Here is a 27,307-nt window from a genome sequence, read left to right on the forward strand (position 1 = left end):
AGCAGAAACACTGCAAGCCAGAAGGGAGTGGCAGGACATATTTAAAGGGATGAAAGGGAAAAACCTACAACCAAGATTACTCTACCCAGCAAGTATCTCATTCAGATTTGACAGAGAAATTAAAACCTTTACAGACAAGCAAAAGTTAAGAGAACTGGGCTTCCCTGGTGGAGCAGTGGTTAAGAATCCGCCTGCCAATGCAGGGCACACGGGTTCAAGCCCTGGTCTGGGAAGATCCCACATGTCACAGAGCAACTAAGCACATGCACCACAACTACTGAGCCTGCGCTCTAGAGCCCATAAGCCTCAACTACTGAGCCCATGTGCCTCAACTACTGAAGCCCATGTATCCAGGGCCTGTGCTCTGCAAAAAGAGAAGCCACCACAATGAGAAGCCCACACACTGCAATGAAGAGCAGTCCCCGTGAGCCACAACTAGATAAAAGCCTGCATGCAGCAATGAAGACCCAACGCAGCCAAAAATTAAATAAATAAAATAAATATATTTAAAAAAAAAAAAAAAGTTAAGAGAATTCAGCACTACCAAACCAGCTTTACAACAAACACTAAAGGAACTTTTCTAGGCAGGAAACACAAGAGAAGGAAAAGACCTACAAAAACAAACCCAAAACAATTAAGAAAATGGTAATAGGAACATACATATCAATAATTACCTTAAATGTAAATGGATTAAATGTTCCTACGAAAAGACAAAGACTGGCTGAATGGATACAAAAACAAGACCCGTATATATGCTGTCTACAAGAGACCCACTTAAGACCTAGGGACACACAGAGGCTGAAAGTGAGGGGATGGAAAAAGATATTCCAAGCAAATGGAAATCAAGAAAGCTGGAGTAGCAATTCTCATATCAGACAAAATAGACTTTAAATAAAGACTATTACAAGAGACAAAAAAGGACACTACATAATGATCAAGGGAACAATCCAAGAAGAAGATATAACAATTGTAAATATTTATGCACCCAACACAGAAGCACCTCAATATATAAGGCAAATGCTAACAGCCATAAAAGGGGAAATCGACAGTAATACAATAATAGTAGGGGACTTTACCACCCCACTTTCACCAATGTACAGATCATCCAAAATGAAAATAAATAAGGAAACACAAGCTTTAAATGATACATTAAACAAGATGGACTTAATTGATATTTATAGGACATTCCATCCAAAAACAACAGAATACACTTTCTTCTCAGGCGTTCATGGAACATTCTCCAGGATAGATCATATCTTGGGTCACAAATCAAGCCTTGGTAAATTTAAGAAAACTGAAATTGTATCAAGTATCTTTACTAACCACAACACTATGACACTAGATATCAATTACAGGAAAAAAATCTGTGAAAAATACAAGCACATGGGTCTAAACAATACGCTACTAAATAACCAAGAGATCACTGAAGAAATCAAAGAGGAAATCAAAAAGTACCTAGAAACAAATGACAATGAAAACACGATGACCCAAAACCTATGGGGTGCAGCAAAAGGAGTTCTAAGAGGGAAGTTTATAGCAATACAATCCTACCTCAAGAAACAAGAAACATCTCAAATAAACAACTTAACCTTACACCTAAAGCAGTTAGAGAAAGAAGAACAAAAAACCCCAAAGTTAGCAGAAGGAAAGAAATCATAAAGATCAGATCAGAAATAAATGAAAAAGAAATGTAGGAAACAATGCAAAGATCAGTAAAACTAAAAGCTGGTTCTTTGAAAAGATAAACAAAATTGATAAACCATTAGCCAGACTCATCAAGAAAAAAGGGAGAAGACTCAAATCAACAGAATTAGAAATGAAAAAGGAGAAGTAACAACTGACCCTGCAGTAATACAAAGAATCAAGAGGGACTACTACAAGCAACTATATGCCAATAAAATGCACAACCTGGAAGAAACGGACAAATTCTTAGAAAAGCACAACCTCCCGAAACTGAACCAGGAAAAACAGAAAATATAAACAGACCAATCACAAGCACTGAAATTGAAACTGTGATTAAAAATCTTCCAACATAGCCAAAGCAATCTTGAGAACGAAAAATGGAGCTGGAGGAATCAGGCTCCCTGACTTCAGACTATATTACAAAGCTACAGTAATCAAGACAGTTTGGTACTGGCACAAAAACAGAAATATAGATCAATGGAACAGGATAGAAAGCCCAGAGATAAGTCCACGCACATATGGTCACCTTATCTTTGATAAAGGAGGCAAGCATATACAGTGGAGAAAAGACAGCCTCTTCAATAACTGGTGCTGGGAAAATTGGACAGGTACATGTAAAAGTATGAAATTAGAACACTCCCTGACACCATACACAAAAATAAACTCAAAATGGATTAAAGACCTAAGTGTAAGGCCAGACACTATCAAACTCTTAGAGGAAAACATAGGCAGAACACTCTATGACATAAATCACAGCAAGATCCTTTTTGACCCAGCTCCTAGAGAAATGGAAATAAAAACACAAATAAACAAATGGGACCTAATGAAACTTAAAAGCTTTTGCACAGCAAAGGAAACCATAAACAAGACCAAAAGACAACCCTCAGAATGGGAGAAAATATTTGCAAATGAAGCAACTGACAAAGGATTAATCTCCAAGATTTACAAGCAGCTCATGCAGCTCAATAACAAAAAAACAAACAACCCAATCCAAAAATGGGCAGAAGACCTAAATAGACATTTCTCCAAAGAAGATATACAGATTGCCAACAGACACATGAAAGAATGCTCAACATCATTAATCATTAGAGAAATGCAAATCAAAACTACAATGAGGTATCATCTCACACCGGTCAGAATGGCCATCATCAAAAAATCTAGAAACAATAAATGCTGGAGAGGGTGTGGAGAAAAGGGAACACTCTTGCACTGTTGGTGGCAATGTAAATTGATACAGCCACTATGGAGAACAGTATAGAGGTTCCTTAAAAAATTACAAATAGAACTACCATACGACCCAGCAATCCCACTACTGGGCATATACCCTGGAAAAACCATAATTCAAAAAGAGTCATGTACCAAAATATTCATTGCAGCTCTGTTTACAATAGCCAGGACATGGAAGCAACCTAGGTGTCCATCATCGGATGAATGGATAAAGAAGATGTGGCACATATATACAATGGAATATTACTCAGCCATAAAAAGAAATGAAATGGAGGTATTTGTAATGAGGTGGATGGAGTTAGAGTCTGTCATACAGAGTGAAGTAAGTCAGAAAGAGAAAAACAAATACAGTATGCTAACACATATATATGGAATCTAGGGGGAAAAAAAAAAAAAAAGGTCATGAAGAACCTAGTGGCAAGACGGGAATAAAGACACAGACCTACTAGAGAATGGACTTGAGGATATGGGGAGGGGGAGGGGTGAGATGTGACAGGGTGAGAGAGTGTCATGGACATATATACACTACCAAATGTAAAATAGATAGCTAGTGGGAAGCAGCCGCATAGCACAGGGAGATCAGCTCGGTGCTTTGTGACCACCTAGAGGGATGGGATAGGGAGGGTGGGAGGGAGGGAGATGCAAGAGGGAAGAGATATGGGAACATATGTATATGTATAACTGATTCACTTTGTTATAAAGCAGGAAGTAACACACCATTGTAAAGCAATTATACTTCAATAAAGATGTTTAAAAAAAAAAAAAAATCTTCCAACAAACAAAAGCCCAGGACCAGATGGCTTCACAGGAACACTTTCAGAAGAGCTGACACCTATCCTTCTCAAACTCTTCCAACATATAGCAGAGGGAGGACCACTCCCAAACTCATTCTACAAGGCCACCATCACCCTGATAACAAAACCAGACAAAGATGTCACATAAAAGAAAACTAAAGACCAATATCACTGATGAATATAGATGCGAAAATCCTCAACAAAATACTAGCAAATAAAATCCAACAGCACATTAAAAGGATCATACACCATGTTCAAGTGGGGTTTATCCCAGGAATGCAAGGATTCTTCAATATATGCAAATCAATCAATGTGATACACCATATTAACAAATTGAAGGAGAAAAACCATATGATCATTTCAATAGATGCAGAAAAAGCTTTTGACAAAATTCAACACCCATTTTTGATAAAAACTCTCCAGAAAGTGGGCATAGAGGGTATCTACCTCAACATAATAAAGGCCATATATGACAAACCCACAGCCAACATTGTTCTCAATGTTGAAAAACTGAAACCACTTCCTCTAAGATCAGGAACAAGACAAGGTTGCCCACTCTCGCCACTGTTATTCAGCATAGTTTCAAAAGTTTTAGCCACAGCAATCAGAGAAGAAAAAGCAATAAAAGGAATCCAAATCGGAAAAGAAGGAGTAAAGCTGTCACTGTTTCCAGATGACATGACACTATACATAGAGAATCCTAAAGATGCTACCAGAAAACTACTAGAGCTAATCAATGAATTTTGTAAAGTAGCAGGATACAAAATTAATGCACAGAAATCCCTTGCATTCCTATACACTAACAATGAAAAATCTGAAAGAGAAATTAAGGAAACACTCCCATTTACCACTGCAACAAAAAGAATAAAATACCTAGGAATAAACCTACCTAAGGAGACAAAAGACCTGTATGCAGAAAACTACAAGACTCTGATGAAAGAAATTAAAGATGATACCAACAGATGGAGAGATATAACATGTTCTTGGATTGGAAGAATCAACATTGTGAAAATGACTCTACTACCCAAAGCAATCTACAGATTCAATGCAATCCCTATCAAACTACCAATGGCATTTTTCACAGAACTAGAACAAAGAATTTCACAATTTGTATGGAAACACAGAAGACCCTGAATAGCCAAAGCAATCCTGAGAAAGAAAAACGGAGCTGGAGGAATCAGGCTCTGTCACTGCAGACTATACTACAAAGCTACAGTAATCAAGACAGTATGGTACTGGCACAAAAACAGAAATATAGATCAATGGAACAGGATAGAAAGCCCAGAGATAAACCCACATACATATGGTCACCTTATCTTTGATAAAGGAGGCAAGAATATACAATGGAGAAAAGACAGTCTCTTCAATAAGCGGCGCTGGGAAACCTGACAGCTACATGTAAAAGAAATGAAATTAGAACACTTCCTAACACCATATACAAAAATAAACTCAAAATGGATTAAAGACCTAAATGTAAGGCCAGACACTATAAAACACTTAGAGGAAAACATAGGCAGAACACTCTATGACATAAATCACAGCAAGATCCTTTTTGACCCACCTCCTAGAGAAATGGAAATAAAAACAAAAATAAACAAATGGGACCTAATGAAACTTAAAAGCTTTTGCACAGCAAAGGAAACCATAAACAAGATGAAAAGACAACCCTCAGAATGGGACAAAATATTTGCAAAACGAAGCAACTGACAAAGGATTAATCTCCAAAATATACAAGTAACTCATGCAGCTCAATATCAAAAGAACAACCCAATCCAAAAATAGGTAGAAGATCTAAATAGACATTTCTTCAAAGAATATATACAGATTGCCAACAAACACATGAAAGGATGCTCAACATCACTAATCATTAGAGAAATGCAAATCTAAACTATAATGAGGTATCATCTCACACCGGTCAGAATGGCCATCATCAAAAAATCTACAAACAAATGCTGAAGAGGGTATGGAGAAAAGGCAACCCTCTTGCACTGTTGGTGGCAATGTAAATTGATACAGCCACTATGGAGAACAGTGTGGAGGTTCCTTAAAAAACTAAAAATAGAACTACCATACGACCCAGCAATCCCACTACTGGGCATATACCCTGAGAAAGCCATAATTCAAAAAGAGTCATGTACCACAATGTTCATTGCAGCACTATTCACAATAGCCAGGACATGGAAGCAACCTAAGTGTCCATCGACAGATGAATGGATAAAGAAGATGTGGCACATATATACAATGGAATATGACTCAGCCATAAAAAGAAATGAAATTGAGTTATTTGTACTGAGGTGGATGGACCTAGAGTCTGTCGTACAGAGTGAAGTAAGTCAGAAAGAGAAAAACAAATACCGTACGCTAACACATATATATGGAATCTAAAAAAAAAAAAAAAAAAAATGGTTCTGATGAACCTAAGGGCAGGACAGGAATAAAAACGCAGACCTAGAGAATGGACTTGAGGACATGGGGAGGGGGAAGGGTAAGCTGGGACGAAGTGAGAGAGTAGCACTGACATATATACACTACCAAATGTAAAATAGATAGCTAGTGAGAAGTAGCTGCATTGCACAGGGAGATCAGGTCAGTGCTCTGTGACCACCTAGAGGGGTTGGATACCGAGCGTGGGAGGGAGATACAAGAGGGAGGGGATATGCGGATATATGTAAACTTACAGGTGATTCACTTTGTTATATAGCAGAAACTAACACAACATTGTAAAGCAATTATACTCCAATAAAGATGTTAAAATAAATAAATAAATCAATGAAAACAACTGGAAATTTAGCAATATCACATGAATATCAGAAAATTAATAAATAAAGAATAAGGACTTTTGTAGAAAAAAAAAGAATGAGGAAGAAAACAAATTGATGAGATATTGAGGTAGAACTGACAAGAACTCACAAGTGACTGGTTGTGGGAGTGAGGAAAAGGGGAAAAAGCTCAACACATTGCCACCAGAGAGACCTGGCTATCAAACTTTTTTTATTTTTTTTAATTTTTATTGGAGTATAGTTGATTTACAATGTTGTGTTAGTTTCAGGTGTACAGCAAAGTGAATCAGTTATACATATACATACATCCACTCTTTTTTTTTTTTTTTAGATTCTTTTCCCATATAAGCCATTACAGAGTATTGAGTAGAGTTCCCCAAGCACTTTTGTAATTCACAATCTAATCAACCCTGACAGAGGAAAAAAGGTGCAGAATTTCATTTCCACTCACCCTCATTCAACAACATATGTATCACTGTTGCAGGGGTAACAAAACATTGTATAGCTGTCAACCGAATATTTAACATGTTTAAAAAAAGTTTTGTGAAGTCTTCCACGTTAAAAAAAAAGATTCTGGGATCTCTACTTCAACAAAGGAATAAAATACTAAATTGACTTTTAATTTTACACATGTATGGTATTCATTTGGTCCAAAGACTATCTTGACTGAACAGAAAAAAAAAATGATGTTTACCGAATTTGCAATTCGTTAATTAAAAACAAAAATTAAATCGTTGTTGACCAGCTTACCACATGATAGGAGTAAAATTTCAGACCAATCTTAAGAAGAAAATTTTCAGGCATAACTTCAATATGCCATTTATTAATAAACGGCACTAACTAAACAGACACACTGGCCTTTATACATACTTAAGGCTGCAGAATCCTATACAGTTCTATGTGCTTTAGTGTATAAATGACTTTTAATTTACATTTAAAATTTCAACACGAAATTCAAAGGATAAAATACGGTATATTCCACTATTTGACGTTTTGGTCAAATTTGTTAAAAAATGAAATCAAAATCAAAATCCTAAAAGTGTCTTTTTTATTCAAACTAATAAGTGAAATAATACATGAAGATTTTTACCTGTAATGCAGTCACTATAGTTAGAAATACATATCAAACTTAATACGTGAAATTTTATTTTAGACAGATTGCCATTCAAACTAATGTGATCGCTGTCCTTCTGTCATCCACCAATTCTAATGACACTAGGCTAAAGGTTCAGTGGAGTCTGAGGCTGAAATTATCAGGAGGGAAGATGGAGGGGAGAAGTGGGATACAGAAATCTGTCAGTAGAATCATCACAGTAAGGGAGAGAAAGCGTAGAAACCAGGAAGTGGAGTCAAGGTCAGAATCATGCAGGAGCTGAGGAACAGACCAGATTGGACCTCTCAAATTTTTGATCTTGGGACCCCTTTACACTCTTGAAAATTATTGAGAATATCAAAGAGCTTTTATTTATGTTGGTTATATCCATTGTTATTTACCATCTTAAATATTAAATGGAGAAATTTCCAAATTATTTATTAATTCATTTTAAAACAGTGATAAGCTCATTACATGTTAACATAATGTATTTATGAAAAATAACAATATTTTCCAAAAATAAAAAACTTAGCAAGAAGAGTATCATTGTTTTACATTTCTGCAAATCTCCTTAAAGTCTGGCTTATTAGAAGACAACTAGATTCTCATATTCCTTTCTGCATTCAACCTGTTTCTATATCAGATCTTATGAAGCCTCTGTACACCCATGAGACTAGAGCTCAAAAGGCAAATAATGTCTCTGAATTAATACGAAAATTATTATGAAAAGGTTTAACTTCACAGGCTTCCTTAATAGGGTCTTGAGGACCCCCAGGGGTCCTCACTTGAGGGGTTCCAGGATCACACTTTGAAAATGATGATATTACACAAACATATTTTAAAAGGTGGCAAATGAAGGTGATTTGCAGACCAGCATAAAAACAAAACCCATAAACGAAGTGGTTTAGCTTCTAAGTCTATGAAATCTGGGCTTCAACAGAATTAGAATCATGATGAAGCCAAGCCTGTAGAGACAATTAACCATTATCCTATTTCTGAATGTAAATATAGAATCAACTCTATAGGCTTTCCTGCAGGTAATCAGGGAACTGTAAAGCAGGAAAAATTGTTTTTGCATGTATAAAACAGATTGTACTGACAAGTCAATAGTAAAATCTACTGAATAATTACATAATCGAGATTAGGTCATGGCTCTACTTCATTACAATAATTATGGTAAGATGTTAGAAAGCATTGCTTAGGGACAGCTCTCCTTCCCGAAGAGCTATAAAAATAAGTGGATATCTACATATTTAGAACAGTATAAAAAATATTCCTTCTGGAGACAGCATGAACCAAAAGCCTTTTAGAATCTCCTCCAGACTTAAAGAGTCCTTGAGTATTTTTATCCCATTGAAATGGTCTCTGACACATCTGACATTTCCCCCTCTACACACTTTTCTACTTCATGTACAATAATTGCTGTAAACCTCTTCATTTACAGTTCTTCTTTGTTTTTCCCCTTAATCCTTCTGTTTTCAGTGTTTTGGTTCCAATTCCAGCCCACACACTTACTCCTGTTTCATTCACTGCTCCCTATACTTTTCCATACACCTATGTCAGTTTACATTTTGAAATACAAAAATATAATTAAATGTTATACATTCTTGTGCATTATAAAGACAATAGCAACTCAAACTATGAATAAGCAGAAAGAGGGGGAAAATACAATGACTTCAAGTGAAAAAAAAAAAAATTTAAATAGACACTTGCACATTACTTTGCCGGCAAAAGCATTTAAGTTATTTCAATACTTTATGTTCTGCTTGTATCACCAACCACCCACTTGTTCTCTCTCAATCTATAAACCCTGGGGAGGGAAAAACAATGATAAATCGAAACATGTCCTGGGTGAATAGACGTAACTGACTTGGTAAAGATACCCCAAAAATAAGAAGGTGGTAAATAAGGTTTTTTCTCTTAGGGGAAAAAAAAATCAAGGAATAGAGTTTAACTCTTGTATAATACAGTCAGTTAAAGCTTTCTAAATCAGCCAAGGGCTGTAGCTAAGCAACATGATTCTTCACTGTGCTCAAAAGGGGGCTGCCAAGCATCAGTAGCCTCATTTCTCACTGAAAGCTTTGACAAGCTTCCACCATATTTTATATAATTGTAGCAGAGGGAGTGCCAGATTAGATCTGATTTGCTGTCATAATGGGATTTTTTTCCCACATAAGCTAATGATGCAAAGCTATATTTAACCCCTAAAAAGTCACCCTCAGGCACTCACTGTATATTCTGATTGCCTCTCATATCTAGAATTGGACAAGTAGCAATTTTTCTGCTACTGAAAATGACAAAAGCAATGGTTTAATAGGTAGAGGTTTTTTTCCCCAATTGACTCCATTATAAATTTAGCTACATACTCCAAATCTGTTCACTAACTTCATATTTCATCAGATGTTCTCTCACCGCATTGAAAAGATCAAGAAATCTAGTACTTTGAGTTCATATCCATTGTTGTAAGTCAATCTCCTTGCCCCAGCCTACCCTAGCCTAGCTGCATATGCTGCATATGTATATGCATATGCCCACCTTTAAGCTCAGCCCCATTCTAACCCCTGATCATAGAGAAGTTTGGGAGTATTTTAGGTGTTTATCTTCAGCAATAGTTAGAGTCTAAAATGTATTTGTATATTATCATAAACACAGTAGATCCCCTTGGCATCCCTGTACCCAACGAGTTGCAATCCTCCATATTCACCTTAGTTTTATTCCTACATTCTGATTTGTATTCTAACCCCCTGCAAGGAATAGGTCCCTTTCCTTAACACCTGCCCTCTTAACTGATGCCCAGACAATGTGTACAGCCCTCACCAACTTCTATCTAAGGAGATGGCTCTTATCCCTTGGGTTCAGTTTCAAACTGGACATTTCTACCATCCCAAATCACTGCCATACATTGAAGCAAGAGTACCACCACTGGCAAGAAGCTTCTGCTGCTGCCGTCCACACACCTGTAAGGTGGAAGCACTTGTATATTGATCCTAATCCAAATTTCTATGTGAGCTTGCCATACCCTCTTGGAAATTTGTTTCGGCCACCTGAGAGCTAGATCACTTCTTCCTGATTGGTATACTCCTAACCAATTAGTTAAGTAAGATTCCAGCATGCCTCTTGGCTGAACTCGCATGGGTAAAACCACAAGACTAACAGTATCAGCCCATGGGCCATTACCAGTCAGTGATTCTCTTTGCAAACAATCATATGTCACCCATAGTACCTTCCTAGAGTTTAAATTCCTGAAATACTATTTACTAGATTTATGATCTCAGTCAAGTTACTTAAACCACTCTAAGTCTTAATTTTCTCATCTAGATAATGGGAATAACAATAATACGTAACTCACACTATAATTAAGTATGAAATGGATACGTCTTGTTTTTTTTATGAAATAATTATTTTCTTAGAGATTGAAAAACAAACATATCAAAGGGACACTTCACTTTTGGCGTCTTATAGACTTTTCAGGCTTGGGCTAAAGAAAACTTAATTACTAGCAAATATTATCAAAAGTGCCTTTACCTACACTACTGGTAAGAGATCTTACGAATAAGATCTTGTAAGGGTTTTTTTAAAAAAACATTTTATGTAGTCCATAAAGTTGATAAAGTAGAAAGCTATAAATCAAGATTTAATAGTTTTTTGTCTCAAATAGATAAATAGAGATATAGACATGAGATAGACAGATCTAGAGAAAGAGTCTATTTACCTTAAATAGACAGGATGTGCTCCCCCTTTGTACATTCTAATGCAAATACTTCAAAGGTCCCAACATTAGATCAACAAGTTCAAGAAGGTTGGTGATACAATCCAGTGACATGGAATGTATACAAAGGAGTGTTATTCAAGAGCAGATACCGAATATCATGACCTTGTCACAGTGGAAAAAATGTATTTATCTTCTACTCTAAGGTATCTAGTATGTGATTCCTTCATAAGCAAAAGAAGCAAATTAGAGAAAAAAATAATGATACTCCTCTATATTGCCTCCTTTCTGGCTCACATCATCCCAGATTCGCAACCTAAAGTCAACTAAACATGTTTTGGCTTTTCCTTCACTTCCGTCAGAATGTGTTAGTCGTGCATAACCATCGCCAAAGTGCTTAATGAGTTAAGTGGAAATCAAATCCTATAAGCTAGCTTGAATGAAGGCGCCAATGATGAATAGCAGTTTGCTTTATCATTACCATAGAGCAAAATAAGAAAATCTCAAGTTTTGCAGGCACAATCACATGCAATGTGAGAATTCAAGGTATTGCCAATGCAAGGATAGTCAGAGCATTGCCTTTGGATGGAAACACCTTTCAGTTGTTCCCTTTACAGTTTGCTAGAAGTATAAAACCTTCGGGTTGCAAAGATACTTAAGAGGCACCTACTCCAACCATATAGCCAATGTTGCATGAAGTTTTTATAAGCCCTGCAAAATCCCCTCTCTCTTTCTCCCTTTCCCCCAACCACAAGATGGCAATAGCCACTGGTGAACCCTTGCTCTGTTGCTGGAAACATCTTTCTCTGAACAAGAAAGCCGGCTCTGAACAAGAATTTGAAAAAGGATAGATACATGTATATGTATAACTGAATCACTTCGCTGTACACCTGAAACTAACACAACACTGTTTATCAACTATACTCCAATATAAAATTAAATGTTAAAAAAAATAAAATTAAAAAAAAACAGAGAGTCAGCTTTCCCTTAACTGACTTATTAGGCACCCCAGTACAGTTACTTTGGAATACTATTTCCTAACTCTAGTTTTGGAGCAAGTCCAGAATATCTAGTCCAAATAACTTTCAGGAGCATAACGAAAACTCTGAAAATATAATCAGTTTTCCATTAATTTTAGAAAGGACTATGTAACAAAATCAAACAAGTTAGGTCTTCACAAGTTCAAAAACAAATGGGGAGTCATCCAGTAGTGGTATGGCCTCTTTTGGTTAAACCTAGTAAAACGATATTTGACTGAAACAGAAGATATTTAGCCTAAAAGAAAGACTTAGAAGCAGGCTGACAGCAGTCTTCAAATATCTGAGTGGCTGCTGTGAAGAAAAAAAAAAAAGTTTAACTTTATTTTGAGCAATTCCAGTGGGAGAAATCAAAAGCAATAACTATATATTATTATAAGGAGGCCATCTACCCACAGAGCAGGTTGCCTCCATTAATTCAATATATGTACCAGGCACTGTGCTAGGCACCAGTGAACACCTGATCACTGCCCTACATCTTAGCAGAAGAGTGTGATTTCACATTAATCACATTTTGTATTGGTAATGAGAGAAAACAGAAGTTTTACTACAAACTCAGTGGAAATTTAAATGTCTAGAAGATTACCAGTATTTACTTTTCGCCATTTACCGGAAGATTTTTTTACAGTTTTCAGTGTAAATAATGGCATTAAAAATAGTTTGCAGGTTTATCATTACTTATTTTCAATTGAGTTAACACAGTAGATCATAAGAATGATTACGTAAGCCAAAATTCATTTCAAGTTTGTCCTTAAATGTCCCTTAGTGAATTTAAAGGCAATGTTACTGATTCACCCATATAAGGAAATTCAGGCATTTGAAAGGTTTCAATAATTTGTGTGGTTTGACTACACTATAAGCTAGGCCATATTCAAGAGCCCAGCTTGTCCACTAATTGTCCAGTGTCCAATGGTTCCATGCGGCTACTATATATTTCAAATCAGGTTAATGAGGCTAAGGACCTGAATTCTTAATTTTGTTTAATTTTAATTGATTTTCATTTCAGTAGCCATATGTAGCCTGTGGTTCTCATATTGAACAGCACAGTCCTAGAGACAGGTGAACGATAACATTTGTAATGCAGAACCTTTCTAGAGAAAAGAAGAGCAATGTTGAGAACAGTGAATCTGACAACCTCAAGAAGTGGTCTCCAAAGCAGAGGACACATGTGGGGAAAAAATACAAAAGTTCTATTTATATTTAACTTTTTTAATTAAAAAATAAGAAATAAATTTAGCTTTAGTAATATTTAAGACTTGGATTGACATTAATGCCTTCACTCACTCCACATTTCATATGACCATAATACTGATAAGGCACCTGAGGTAAAACTGGGAGTTTTAAGACAGAAATATTGACAGTGGTTACTTGGTTCCTATATTTGCTTTTACATTTCAATGTATTACCTTTTATATTTGACCATCTACATGGATTTACAGAGTATATTATTTTAAATTGTAAAATATTTACAACTCTTCATAATAAGATGGTGTGTGACCTGGAAAACCTTTTCCCACACAAAGATTTTCTGATTATCAGAGTGAACTACTTGCTTCTAAACTCGAAGATTAGTTATGCATTGCTGTTTACAAAAAAGGCAAATGTTCTAAATTTGCTGACCTGCTCTATGACAAGTGGATGTCAGTAGTGTCTATGTAGCAGGTGTTTTTTTTTTTAATATATAAGCTCTTCCTTCAAAGTAAATGTGACACTTCAATAATCCATGTGAAAGCCTTTTGAAGTGAGCATTTTGAAAATGGATATTGGGAAATATTTTCAGAGTTATGTGGGTTTTGTTGCCAAAAACTATAAATACTCACATAGCCATACAGTTTAAACTTGGAAATAAAATTTCCTAATCTGTTTGAAAATATTCCCCATGAAAGTCTGAGTGGATTTTTAACCTATTCTTTTAAAATATTAAAATGCCCAGCTTTCCAATTAGTAGGGACCAGCTGACTTCAGGTAAGATGAAAAACTGCCAGCTGTATTTCTGAAAAAAACCTTGGCAAAATTGGTAGATGGAACTGAGAAATGAACACTGTTATTTAGAAAATATAGCCAACAATTTATTTCTTCAGTTGGGATTGACATATCCTTGTGAGGCATATTTTCAACTATGACAAACATTAAAACTATAAAAATAAACTGAACTTAGACTTCTGAATCATTGCATTACTAAGTATTAAACTAAGATTTTTTGTGTTTGTTTTTAGTTTTTATTGCAGTATAGTTGCTTTACAATGTTGTGTTAGTTTCTGCTGTACAGCAAAGTGAATCAGCTATACATATACATATATTCCCTCTTTTTTGGACTTCCTTCCTATTTAGGTCACCACAGAGCATTGAGCAGCGTTCCCTGTGCTATACAGTAGGTTCTCATTAGTTATCTATTTTATACACAGTATCAATCTCCCAATTCATCCCACCCCCCCCCGCCTTTCCCCCTTCGTATCCATACATTTGTTCTCTATGTCTGTGTCTCTATTTCTGCTTTGTAAATCATCTATTTACAAAGATCGTCTATACCAATTATTTCAGATTCCACATATATGCGTTAATATATATGATATTTGTTTTTCTCTTTCTGACTTACTTCACTTTGTATGACCGTCTCTAGATCCATCCACGTCTCTGCAAATGACTAAACTAAGATATTTTTTAAATGACGAAGCATAATCAATCATAACACTGTCACTGAAAATTTTTCAAAGACTGTAAGTCAGTCAATTACATTGCTCTCATTAAAGATATATTTATTTTTATAAAATATAATCTGCATTAAAACCATATTTTATATTTATCTCAACCAAATTAAGTTTTCTGATTTATAATATACAGAATATATAACAAAAGATGCATATACTTTATAGAATAAAAAATATACAAATACCATTGGTGAATGCTTAAAGCATTTTTACTAATAGAATACAATCAAAAAGTTTCAAGGCCACTGTCCTCATGTTTCCTACTTAAATAGTGATTTTAAAAATTCTTCTAGGGGCTTCCCTGGTGGCGCAGTGGTTAAGAGTCCGCCTGCCAATGCAGGGGACACGGGTTCGTGCCCCGGTCCGGGAAGATCCCACATGCCGCGGAGCGGCTAGCCCCGTGAGCCACAACTGCTGAGCCTGCGCGTCTGGAGCCTGTGCTCCGCAACGGGAGAGGCCCGCGCACCGCGATGAAGAGTGGCCCCCGCTCGCCGCAACTGGAGAAAGCCCTCGCACAGAAACGAAGACCCACCACAGTCTAAATAAATAAATAAATAAATTTAAAGCCATGTATTTAAAAAAAAAAAAATTCTTCTATTAGAAACAAAGCAAAAGAAAACCTTTAAAACAGCAATATCAATTTATTTGAATGTTTTTAATAAACTATTCTGTAGGAGAAGATTTTGTGTACTCAAAGCAAACAATGATATGAAATAGGTCAAGAATTATTTAAATGGATACTGAAAACATGATCAAGTCCAGGTAGCAGTGATCTGAATCAGTCATAAAAACAGCCAGAATAATCCTGCAATCCAGTTCAAGGTGTCGACTCAGATCTCAATTTACTATGCCCTTCAAAAAATACTTATTGGCCTCCTAGACTCGATAACAACCCAAACTTGTTGAGAATTTATTCTCCTCACAAACCATCCCATGCCTTTCTAAAATGCTCCTGAGGCTTCTCTCATTGGTTACATACCACTTATCTGTTTCCAACATCAGACTCGCTATACTAGTTTAAGATACCCTAGAGACTGAAAAGCCAACACAGTGGAAAAAAAATTTTTAAGTGAAAAGTTTGCCTCAATTATAACTTTGAAATTTGTAACTCCCTGTGGTATTTACAAGAGAAGAATGTTAAATATTGGCAAAATAAAACCCAGTAAACACGATGAGTGTCTCTGTTTCTAGCGATGTGGATTTTCATAGACAGGCCCCTACACCCTACAAATACGAATCGTGGTAGATACGTCCCAAAACAAGCTGGTTTACACCTTGGGGTCTGTGACAGAAAATCTGTGACAAGGGACAAAGGCGAGCCAGTGCAGATGAAAAATGCCCTGAACAAGAGCTTTTCTCTCTGTTTCCCAAGCAGTAAAAACATCAGTAGAAGCCAGTTCCTAGTCTCCAATTCACATCACTACAGGGAAAGACTGAAAGACCACTGCTGGTCCCAAGTCTGAGGATGTGGTATGGACCGGCGGCAGGTACCTAGAGTGACCAGCACCAACTCCAGAACCTTAGAGAAGTTCCAGGCCAGCCCTGTGTCAATCAGACTACCCACCAAGGGCCTCAGGGGCCCAGCCTAGGACACCAAGATCTCGACTCCCAACCCTAGGACCTGGGCAAGTAAAGGGGTCGAGGGATCCAGAGTTTTCAAAACATGCATTTTGTAGATTCAGTGTTTGTTATTTTTTGATCATTGAACCTCTTTGTACAACATTTTCAAATGAGATTCACTGAACTGTTGGTTGTCTTACAGGGTATGTTTTTCTGTTTTTTTCCTATAGGAATTGAATAAATGCAATGCTCCCATATATACAGCCAAAAGTTACACATTCACCCTAATCTTTATTTACCAGAATAGAGGATAATATTTTATCTTGAAATAACTTAGCTTTATTTGAAAGCTTTAAAAAGACACAACTCTCAGAAAAGTGATAATCCTGATGCAATGAAAATAAATCAGTCTTCCAAAAGGCCACCCAATAAGACCATCTAGTCAAATACACAGATGTGCTATACGGAAAAAAAACTACAACAAGATAATTAGAGGCAAGCAGCAACTGTAACAGACTGATAAAAAAATATCTCCTTGTTTCTAGACAGACTGTTTATTGAACCACCCAGGAGCACCACTGAAACAAGGCTATACAGAAATGAGCACATACAGATCAATATCCACAATATGATACCCAGGCAGAAAAAATTCCACTCTGGCTAAAAGACAAAGCTTTGTAGCTATATGCCATTGGCATGGAGATAATAATCAGGCTAAAGATATTTACCAAATCAGTGACTGAAATTCATATCTTTAGAAATGCCAGAATCATCCAAAGGGAAGTGGGAACTCAGAAAAGTTCAAAACCATAGGAACAAACAGTGAAGGGAGGTGAAAAGAGGATCTTGACCTCTGTGTCTTGACAAGACAGAAACATTTCATTGACATAACTGGGTCCCAATTTGGGGGCAGGGAGTGAAGGAAGTGAAGGTTGTGCAGAGGGTTGGCTACGTGGAGGTGTATGGAGATGTGGGAGTGGGGATGTGTGGGGTACAGAGGAAGAGGGGGGTCATGGAAACATGGTGGGGATTTGCCATGGGCTTAGAGGGATGTGGGGGATTTGGGGGGTTTCATCGAGGGTGGGAGGATTGAGGGATACTGTGGTGGGAAGTATGGAGGGCAGGTGGAGGTGTGCGTGGAATGTAGGGGGATGTGGGGAACTGTGGAAGATTACTTGGGTAGTGGTGGGCTGCGGGAGTATGTGGCAAAAATTCAAATTGAACATGTAGATTACTACATTTATGGGAATATTCCCTATTTTAAATAAATCAAGCTGACTTTCCTCATAAATTCATGGAAAGTTGAGATAGCCCAAGTACTTAAGGTCAGGAGCTTTATTGTACATTTGTTTCAGAGCATTTTGGGACCTCAGAGATAGATTACTGAAAATGAAATGAGGATGTCATCACATGTCATCTCTGAAACTACAAAAGACAAATGACACTAACTTGAAAAGATACACGCACCCCAATGCTCATAGCAGCATTATTTACAATTGCCAAGATATGGAAGCAACCTAAGTGTCCATCAACAGATGAATGAATAAAGAAGATGTGGTGTGTATGTATGTGTATACATATATATACACACACACACACACACACACACAATGTAATACTACATAGCCATAAAAAGAATGAAATATTGCCATTTGCAGCAACATGTTTGAACCTGGAGAGCATTATGCTAAGTGTAATAAGTCAGGCAGGGAAAGACAAATACTGTAGGATATCACTTATATGTGGAATCTAAAAAATACAACAGACTAGTGAATATAATAAAAAAGAAGCAGACTCACAGACATAGAGAACAAACTAGTGGTTACCAGTGGAGAGAGGGAATGGAGAGAGGGGCAATATAGGGGTAGAGGGGAAAAAAGGGTTATTATGGGATTAAATGAAATCAACTGTGTGAAACTTGAAAACTGTAAAGCACTACAGAATTTAAAGAATCTTTCATTCAATAAAAAAAAAAGACAAGTGACAGCCTTATTTCCAGAAGTATGATCTCTCTGCCTGTCCCTTACCAACCAGAGTTCCATGAAATCAAGTATGGATAGGAACTGCAAATTGGAAAAAACACACCAAATACACACATTTCTGTTTCAGTTTCCTGTGCACAGTTTTCTCCTTCTTTTCAAAATCTCCTAGCCATACTTTCTCTATTGCTTTTCTAGCAGATGGCAGGGTGTCTGAACGAATACCATCAATGTTTCAACAAGCATCATATTCCATAAAAATGTGCATAATTTGATTGACCCCTCTTGGGACTGGTTTCTCACTTCAGGGCTATTTTAATTTCCAGCCCATTTTGAACAATAGGGTCAGTCTTTGACTAAAGCCGAACTTCAGACATAATTTTAGTTTCAGCCTTCTCTTAGTCCCCAAATGAACAGTTATTCTGCACAAATTTCATTTTCTACTCCTCTTTCAGTTCATTTGGCAACATTCAGACCTGCATAGGAGATTTTTTTCCCAGTAAGATGCCTCTTATTCACCTACCCACACAAATACAATATATTCAAAAGTATTATATTTCTGAGCTTCTGATTTCAGAGAACTTTATCTCCATGTTCTTACCTCTGAATTGTTAAGGTGACATTTGTGAGTTCCTGAAAACCAGCCATCACTTGAACATTGGTCAATGTCCACCTTCTGAAGATTTATGTCAACTTTCATGACACCCCTTAAAACAGAGAAAGACAAAAAGAACAAATTAATTTGAGCCTTTACAATATCTAACTCTGTATTCTACCCTAGAAATCAGCCAAATGAGCATAAAGAATGCACTAAAATTCTTCAAATTGCCCACTCATATTCATCTAAAGTGTACCGAGTGTAGATAGAGACAGAATAGAACAGAATCAGAAAGTATTAGTTTTATGTAAGTCCAAAAGCAGGGACTCTGTATTGTTCACTGTTTCAGCTCCCTGGATAATGCCTGGCACACAGTAGGTGTTCAATAAATATTTGCTGATTGACTGAACTCCGGACAGTATTACTCTGGACATGGTAGCAAAGTCGACTCTGAAATAACACCTGCTCCCAGTACCCCTTCTATTAAAGTAAATTTTTTTAAAAAGCCCTTATTTCTTTCTACTCCTATTTCCCAATGCAGGGCCTGGGATGGGAAGGTTGGGGCAAGGGGGCAGGGGAATGAGTTAAGAGGGGAAGACAGTATCAGAAAATAAGCATCTCTTTCCTCTCATCTTCTATCACAATGACTTTAAGCAGTTCTTTAGGTCTTCCAATGTTCCACACCGAACAGATTTGCACCATCCACAGAAGTGCCGTTCAGTGTTTACTCTTTTAAATCTAGAAATAAAAACACTGCATTTCACTTACCCACTTGAGAAAGGTCACTAAGAAAGAGAACTCACAAATTCAGAGCCAAAAACAAAATTTCAAAGAAAGCTCCAACTTCACCTAAAATTCCTCCATATTTGCCAACCAATCTCCCTATATTTTCCTAAGATCACTCTCTTCTATTTTTCACCAGCACTAGCACCCCTAGCACCAGCAGTAACAGACCTATCTGTCCTACACTGAACTATCGCACCTGGACTTACTTGAAATAAATATTCTGGGGACTGGCCCTGAAGCCCAAAGTTCTACAATGACTTTTTTTTCACCAGGTTGAGTAAAGCATACACACTCCACTAAAACTCACTAAATGTAAAAACACATTTTCAAGGTCCCATGTCCCCAACTTAAACTATTTTCATTATGATATTATTAAATATGTACAAACGTAAAGGTGGGCTCAAATTCCTTATATTATAGCTTTTCTAGCTACAAAACACACACACACAGAATAGCAAAACAAATGAAAAACTGTAAAGCCAACAATTTTTAAATTTAAAAAATTACTTTAAAAACACCAATGATTATGTTTTGCTGAACTAAATTACCTCTCAGAAAAGAAATATGGTACCAACTGCGAGTTCAGCAAGCCTGTTTTACCACATGTTATGACTCATTTTTCTCATCTCTTTTCTCCTTTTAAACTACTGTGAAAGCTTCTGACAGAGTGGCTTAATGTCATTTGGGTTTCATCTACAGTGAATAAATCATTTACTTTTTAAAGCTGCCTCTGTTCTTATTAACCTGTGACAAAGTATGTACTACGTTACCTAGTGCTAACATGCTCAAAAGAGACACAAAAACAAACAGGCACACCAAAACCTCCCATCAGTATTTGGTTATCCAGACAGCCCAGAATATGTGTAAGTTCATTTTTCAGAGGATCACTGAAAGGAAGACCCAAAAATTTATCATAAAAACCTTATAAATCCTTCAGAGAAATAGCCCCAGTTTGCAAAATCCTACTATTGTGGACCATAATTCCATAAAACAAACACTATTCATGTGATAATTAACTGAATTCCCAAGTGACCTAATGCCTTAACCCAGTTAGCTCCTTTGCTCTTTCAACAAATATTTATTGTCTGGTATGTGCATATCAAGATAAGAGATGCCATGGAGACAAACCACATAGGTCCTGCCCAAGGAACCCCAAAGGTTTAAGACGCCTTAAAAAGTATCAGAATATTTCACGGAGAACGGATGCTAAATTCTGAGGAATGTGGAAAGTTATCACTTGGGGTAGAACAGGTATTCCATAAACACTGGCTGACTTGCTGTCTTCGCCAACCAGGACTTCCCATAAAACTGTGTTCCATATAGGTCATGGCAATCAAGGCAAGCTCACTCTGGGCTCTACTTATGGTCTTTGGAAAATAACATATTCAGTTTTTCATTCATTCAATAAATTACTTATTGAGCACCTCCTATGAGCCAAAATTGTTCTAGGTCTCTGAAATACATTAGTAAGCAGGAAAAAAACAGTTCCTGCCTTCATGGAGCTTAACTCTAGTGTGGGACAGACAAATAATAAACCAGGGCTATAATAAATAAGTAAATTACACTTCGTATTACAAACTAAAAAGTGCAATGGAGAAAACAGAAACAAAACAAAAAAACACCTTCAAGGAGCTAAGAAGGATGGCTGGGAGTAGAGGGTAGGTTAAACTTTTTTTAAAGGGTGGTCAGGATAAGCCTCACTGAAGTAAGATTTCTAAGTCAATGGTTCAAGGTATAAATAATCACAGCAGATTCGTATTCACACTCTAAGTTACCAGCCATCTTCCTCAGTGACATAAAGTTTCGCACTGGACTACCACCGTCCGCTACATTTTGGTATACTTGAACGGCTTATTAAGAATGTAAGTAGGAAACTAATAAAAATATGTATTTCTGTTTGTTCCACAATCGTTAGTAACAATAAGGTCAAGTTTTCCTCCACTATCTTGCTACCCTTTAGGGCAAGATAGTGGAAATCTCAAAATCCTCCAGAGCTGGCTCAGGGACACGGGTTAATTTGGGACTCGAGGAGGATGCAATTACTCTGGTTCCTTGCCTGAGAAACCTGGCTTAAGAAATTGGTATCTTGGGCTTCCCTGGTGGCGCAGTGGTTGAGAATCTGCCTGCCAATGCAGGGGACACGGGTTCGAGCCCTGGTCTGGGAAGATCCCACATGCCGCGGAGCAACTAGGCCCGTGAGCCACAACTACTGAGCCTGCGCGTCTGGAGCCTGTGCTCCGCAACAAGAGAGGCCGCGATAGTGAGAGGCCCGCGCACCGCGATGAAGAGTGGCCCCCGCTTGCCGCAACTAGAGAAAGCTCTCGCATAGAAACTAAGACCCAACACAGCCAAAATTAATTAATTTTTTTTTTTTAAAAAGTCATTCTCCTACATACCACAATACCATTATCACACCCAACACAATTTAAAAAAAAAGAAAAAAAAGAAATTGGTATCTTAATGGCTGAGAATTTCCCCCCTTATTTCCAGGTTCCTATACAGGAAACAAAAGGTCACAGCTGACTTGCAACTCAGCTCATGAAGCTCTCTGGGCTCAGAGTAAAACCGCCAAAGGAGGACTTCCCTGGTGGTGCAGTGGTTAAGAATCCGCCTGCCAATGCAGGGGACACGGGTTCGGGCCCTGGTCCGGGAAGATCCCACATGCCGCAGAGCAACTAGGCCCGTGAGCCACAACTACTGAGCCTGCACTCTAGAGCCCGCGAGCCACAACTACTAAAGCCCACGTGCCTAGAGTCCGTGCTCCCCAACAGGAGAGGCCACCGCAATGAGAAGCCCACGCACCGCAACGAAGAGTAGCCCCCGCTCACCGCAACTAGAGAAAGACCACGCGCAGCAACGAAGACCCAACACAGCTAAAATTAAATAAATACAATAAATAAATTTTAAAAAAACCTACCAAAAGTAATGAGCCGTGCGTTTAGCAGCTGGGAAATCAGCGCTGACTCTTCAGTAGCGCCTGGGCCTCGGTGCCTGGAGACCTACAAAGCCCTTGGGGAGGCGCCGTGACTTTCTGTGGGAGGTGGGGAAATGGAGGCCTGGGGCATTAAGCGGAAAGAGAACGCTCTCTCGGTTTGGGAAAAGCATTCAGCCACAGCGACGCAAACACTCAAACGCCAACTCACACGCGCCGGCAAAACTTGGGCCTGCGGAGTCCCCCGCTGCGCCTGCGCCGGCCCCCGCCGCGCCTGCGCCCTGCGTCTCCTGAGCGAGCCCCTCTGGGGCGGAAGTGCTTCTCCTACATCCGGTAAGCGGGCACCGCCGGGAAACTCTGAGGGCGCGCAAGTGGCTGACGTGTGGTGGCTTGAGGACCGGAAGACGAGGGCCAAGAAGAGCCTGGTAAGTGGCATCCAGAGAATGGAAAATATAGCAAATAACATCCCCCAAACCTCTGGGTGCTTAGCTGAGCCGCAGATTAGCATTTTCCTCCACTTCTCTTTCTGACTCCTGAAAGGCAGCAAAAGCCCCAAACAGGATTCATCCTCCAACTAAATTTGGAATTTCCCTGACGTTCTCTCCCCATGAATGGGCTTCCGTCCTCACAGTTACCTGGTAGATAACTTGTTTGTTCTGAAACTCACCCCCCAAATCAAAACAATTGTCAAGTTCCATAGATTCTACTCCCTGCATGCAATGCACCGTGACCCTTCTTCTCCATTTCTGCTATTTCCGCCTGGTTCAGGTCTTCATCTCTCAGAGAGCTAAAAAATTTTTATAATGGTTTACTAATTTGGTCCTGTCTGGCATTGCTCCAGGTGAAGATCTCGGTTTGTAGGCCCTCACGTTTATACGGTTTAAGGTCCTTCTTTAAGAAACAAATACAAAACTGTGAATATACATTTTTATCACAATATGACCTTTGGCCCTACATGCTTGTGTTATAAGTGCTGGTTGGGTAGTAAGATCATTACCAGAAGGCATTTCTATACCAAAACTTAGCTATAGACAGAAGTGACTACAGACTACTTTAATATATATTACTAAATAATCGAGAACTTCCCCTTAACCAATTTCCAGTAATGCCCACAGCCTAGGGAAAATGTAATGGAGGCAAGTTATAGTAAAAAGAGACTATTCAATTATATCTTCCTTTTGCAAATTTTACAAAAAATAATTGATCACAAAATTCATTGTTAGTGCCTATTCCCGGGCTTTAGAAAATTCCCATGCAAGCAAGGGGCCGTAGAACTTAAGCATGAAACATTGCTGTCTGTTTAACCTTTGAAACTTGTAAATATGATCCTCACAATTCCCTGCTTAAAATCAATATTTCCCACTCTCCTGAAGAATGAAATCCAAGCTCCTTGGTATAACATTATATTCAGGCCCCTCCTACTTCTAACTTCTCCACCCACTCACTTGCATACATTCTTTGCTCCCGACAATTCAGAATTACATGTGGGGTCCTAAATAATTCATGCTATCTCAAAAAATCATTCTTTTATAGATACCTTTATATCTGAAGTTCCTTTGCCTCAGTTGTGCTTTACCTATCATAGCTCCTACCTGGCTCCTTTTTAAAGCCTTCTGTGAACTCCAAGTCTCATTTAGAAACTGCTTCTCTATTCTCCCCATAATACACTGTGCTTACCTTCTTCATATCATTAGCACCTTTTATTATAATATTGGATTTTTAGTGATCTGTTTTTCCCACCAGACTAAAATTTCCATAGCCCATGTCTTTGTAATATTTTCCCTCAGCTCCTAAATCAGCACCCACCCCCCAAAATTAACCTTGAAAAATTGCAGATGCTAGAGAGAGGTGAATAGTAGCTAAAATAACCATGACCAGAGAGAGAGCACGTGCCTGTGCGAAAACCCAAGGAAACAGAAAACTATCATGGACTGCTATGGGTGAATGAATGGAAAGAAAAACTGGGTATGTTGAAGGAACGTTTTGAAATTCTCCTTTTGTTTCTTCACCACATTACCTTGGGCCATAATTTTCCTTCTTCATCACTACAGAAATTGACAGTAACAACCCATTAGTCAATTTTGATGGGGAATCAGGGCAGAAGTTCTACCAAAATAAAGAGTTGATAAAAACAGATGCTGTTAGACCAGCTGCCATCAGTCATTTCCTCCAAACAATAGATAACCAGAACAGGACCTGGTGCCCAGCAGGGGGTCGCTTACATAACAGAAGCCTAAAATGTATGGCACTGACTTTGGGCCCAGGCAGAGGCAGAAGCTAGAAGGGCCTCAAAGAAATGGTTAATAAAAGTGGGAATATGTTGGTGAGTCTTAAAGGACAGTGTAGAAATGATACTGGAGACAGAAGAAAAAGCAACCTTTGGTACATAATAGTTGGAAAGTTTGGCAACACTGTCACCTGTAAACCAATGAACTGGTGGATATGTCTAAGGAAGTTTCTAGGTAAAATGCAGAGAATACTACCTGGCTTTTTCTAGCTGACTGTGATAGAATACAAAGAGAAAAGCATGAACTAAAAGAGTTGCTTAGTCTTGTTTTGTTTTTGGCTTTTTAAATTTTTTAATTGTGGTAAAATATATATAACAAAATTTACCATCTTAACCATTTTTAAATGTACAGTTTAGTAGTGTTAAGTACTTCATATTGTTATGCAGTCAATCTCCAGACTTCTTTTCATCTTGCAAAACTACAACTCTATACCCATTAAACAACAATTTCCCATCCCCCTCCTCTGCCCAGCCCCTATATTCGAACCACAATTCTAACTTCTGTCTCTAAGTATTTGACGGCTTTAGACATCTCATGAGTGGAATCATACAATACGTGTCTTTTTTGTGGCTGGCTTATTTCACTTTGTATAATGTCCTCAGGTTTCATCCATGTTGTAGCATGTGTCAGAATTTCCTTCCTTTTTAATGGAATAATATTGCATTGTATGTATATACTGTATTTTGTTTATTCATTCATTTGTTGATAGACACTGAGTTGCTTCCATCTTTTGGGTATTGTGAATAATGCTGTTGTGGAGTTGCTTAGTTTTGGGGTGAAATTTAGAGGAAATATTAAAGAGTCAAGATTTGGAAATAAAACTGTTGCACATCCCCTGTCTATTCTAGCAAAAGATTCTCAGAATATGAAATGGCTTCAGAGCAAAGAAGCACGTCAGGGTGGGTCTGGAAAATCCTTTGTTAAGACTTAAGAAAGGTCTAAGGCAGTGTTTCATAGAGGCTCTCAGCTAGACTAAAGGACTTCTGATGGTCTTATGGGTATGCCTCATAGACCCTCACTGTTAAACAATGGGGATTCTAAGATTCTCAAGGCTTTATTTATTTATTTATTTAAATTTTATTTATTTATTTATTTATTTTTGGCTGTGTTGGGTCTTCGTTTCTGTGCGAGGGCTTTCTCTAGTTGCGGCAAGTGGGGGCCACTCTTCATCGCGGTGCAGGGGCCACTATTCATCGCGGTGCGCGGGCCTCTCACTATCGCGGCCTCTCTTGTTGCGGAGCACAGGCTCCAGACGCGCAGGCTCAGTAGTTGTGGCTCACGGGCCTAGTTGCTCCGCGGCATGTGGGATCTTCCCAGACCAGGGCTCGAACCCATGTGCCCTGCATTGGCAGGTGGATTCTTAACCACTGCGCCACCAGGGAAGCCCCTCAAGGCTTTATTGCACAGTAACCACAGGACCCAAGATAAAAAACTTCCTGTCTTAAAGAGATTTGTAAACGTGACTTCTGTCTAATAGAATGAAATCCAGTTAAGATTCATAGGAAACCTACGTTTTTCAATGAATAGCATAGGTAAGAGCACTGTCATCTTGAATTAAAAAGAAAAGAGATAGTGCAAAATTTTAAAAGACACTTTCCCCACCCCCACCCTTCTATGGGTAAGAAGCAGGCTGAGAAGGCCACTCAATTGCAAATATAGTCAGTTTCTTAGGGAAAAGGAAGGGTAGCTCAGAGGACAGAATCAAGAGCCCAGAGGGTAAAGCCAGGACCTTCAGAGAATTTTCCCAGGGAGCAGGACTGGTCCTAATCAGGAAATTGGCAATATGTGTTGAAATGAATTTCAGAATTGCCATAGACTAGTAACTGCTATGTGTATCCTGTTCTCCTGCTTTTTTAACTGAAGTGTTATTGTAATTGTCCTATCTCTTTATCACATGTGGATGTTTCAGGGATACTGGGGGCAGGGGACGGATAATGTTTCTTTACAGGTCTTTCAATTGAGAGATACTATACTTGAACTATACACATAGCACTCATGCTCATCTGGGTCTCATTCAGTTGGCTAAGTCTGACTTCAAGACAATAGCACAGTGAGATAAGACTTTGGGGGTGGGAGACTTGAGAGGAGTAAGTGTATTCTGCAGATAAGAAGCCCTACTACCCTATTACCCTG

The 27,307-nt window shown here is 38.1% G+C and overlaps 1 protein-coding gene across 1 annotated transcript in view; it reads right to left on the reverse strand.

The window, feature by feature from the left end:
• GPR158 (G protein-coupled receptor 158) overlaps positions 1 to 27,307 on the reverse strand; it is a 331,787-nt gene that overhangs the window by 282,174 nt on the left and 22,306 nt on the right. Inside the window, exon 2 of the mRNA XM_061181580.1 lies at positions 19,172 to 19,277. Within this exon, the coding sequence (XP_061037563.1) occupies positions 19,172 to 19,277 (106 nt within the window). The remainder of the gene's footprint in view (positions 1 to 19,171; positions 19,278 to 27,307) is intronic.

Source organism: Eubalaena glacialis, chromosome 2 (assembly GCF_028564815.1).
Source record: "Eubalaena glacialis isolate mEubGla1 chromosome 2, mEubGla1.1.hap2.+ XY, whole genome shotgun sequence".
Classification (NCBI taxonomy): domain Eukaryota; kingdom Metazoa; phylum Chordata; class Mammalia; order Artiodactyla; family Balaenidae; genus Eubalaena; species Eubalaena glacialis.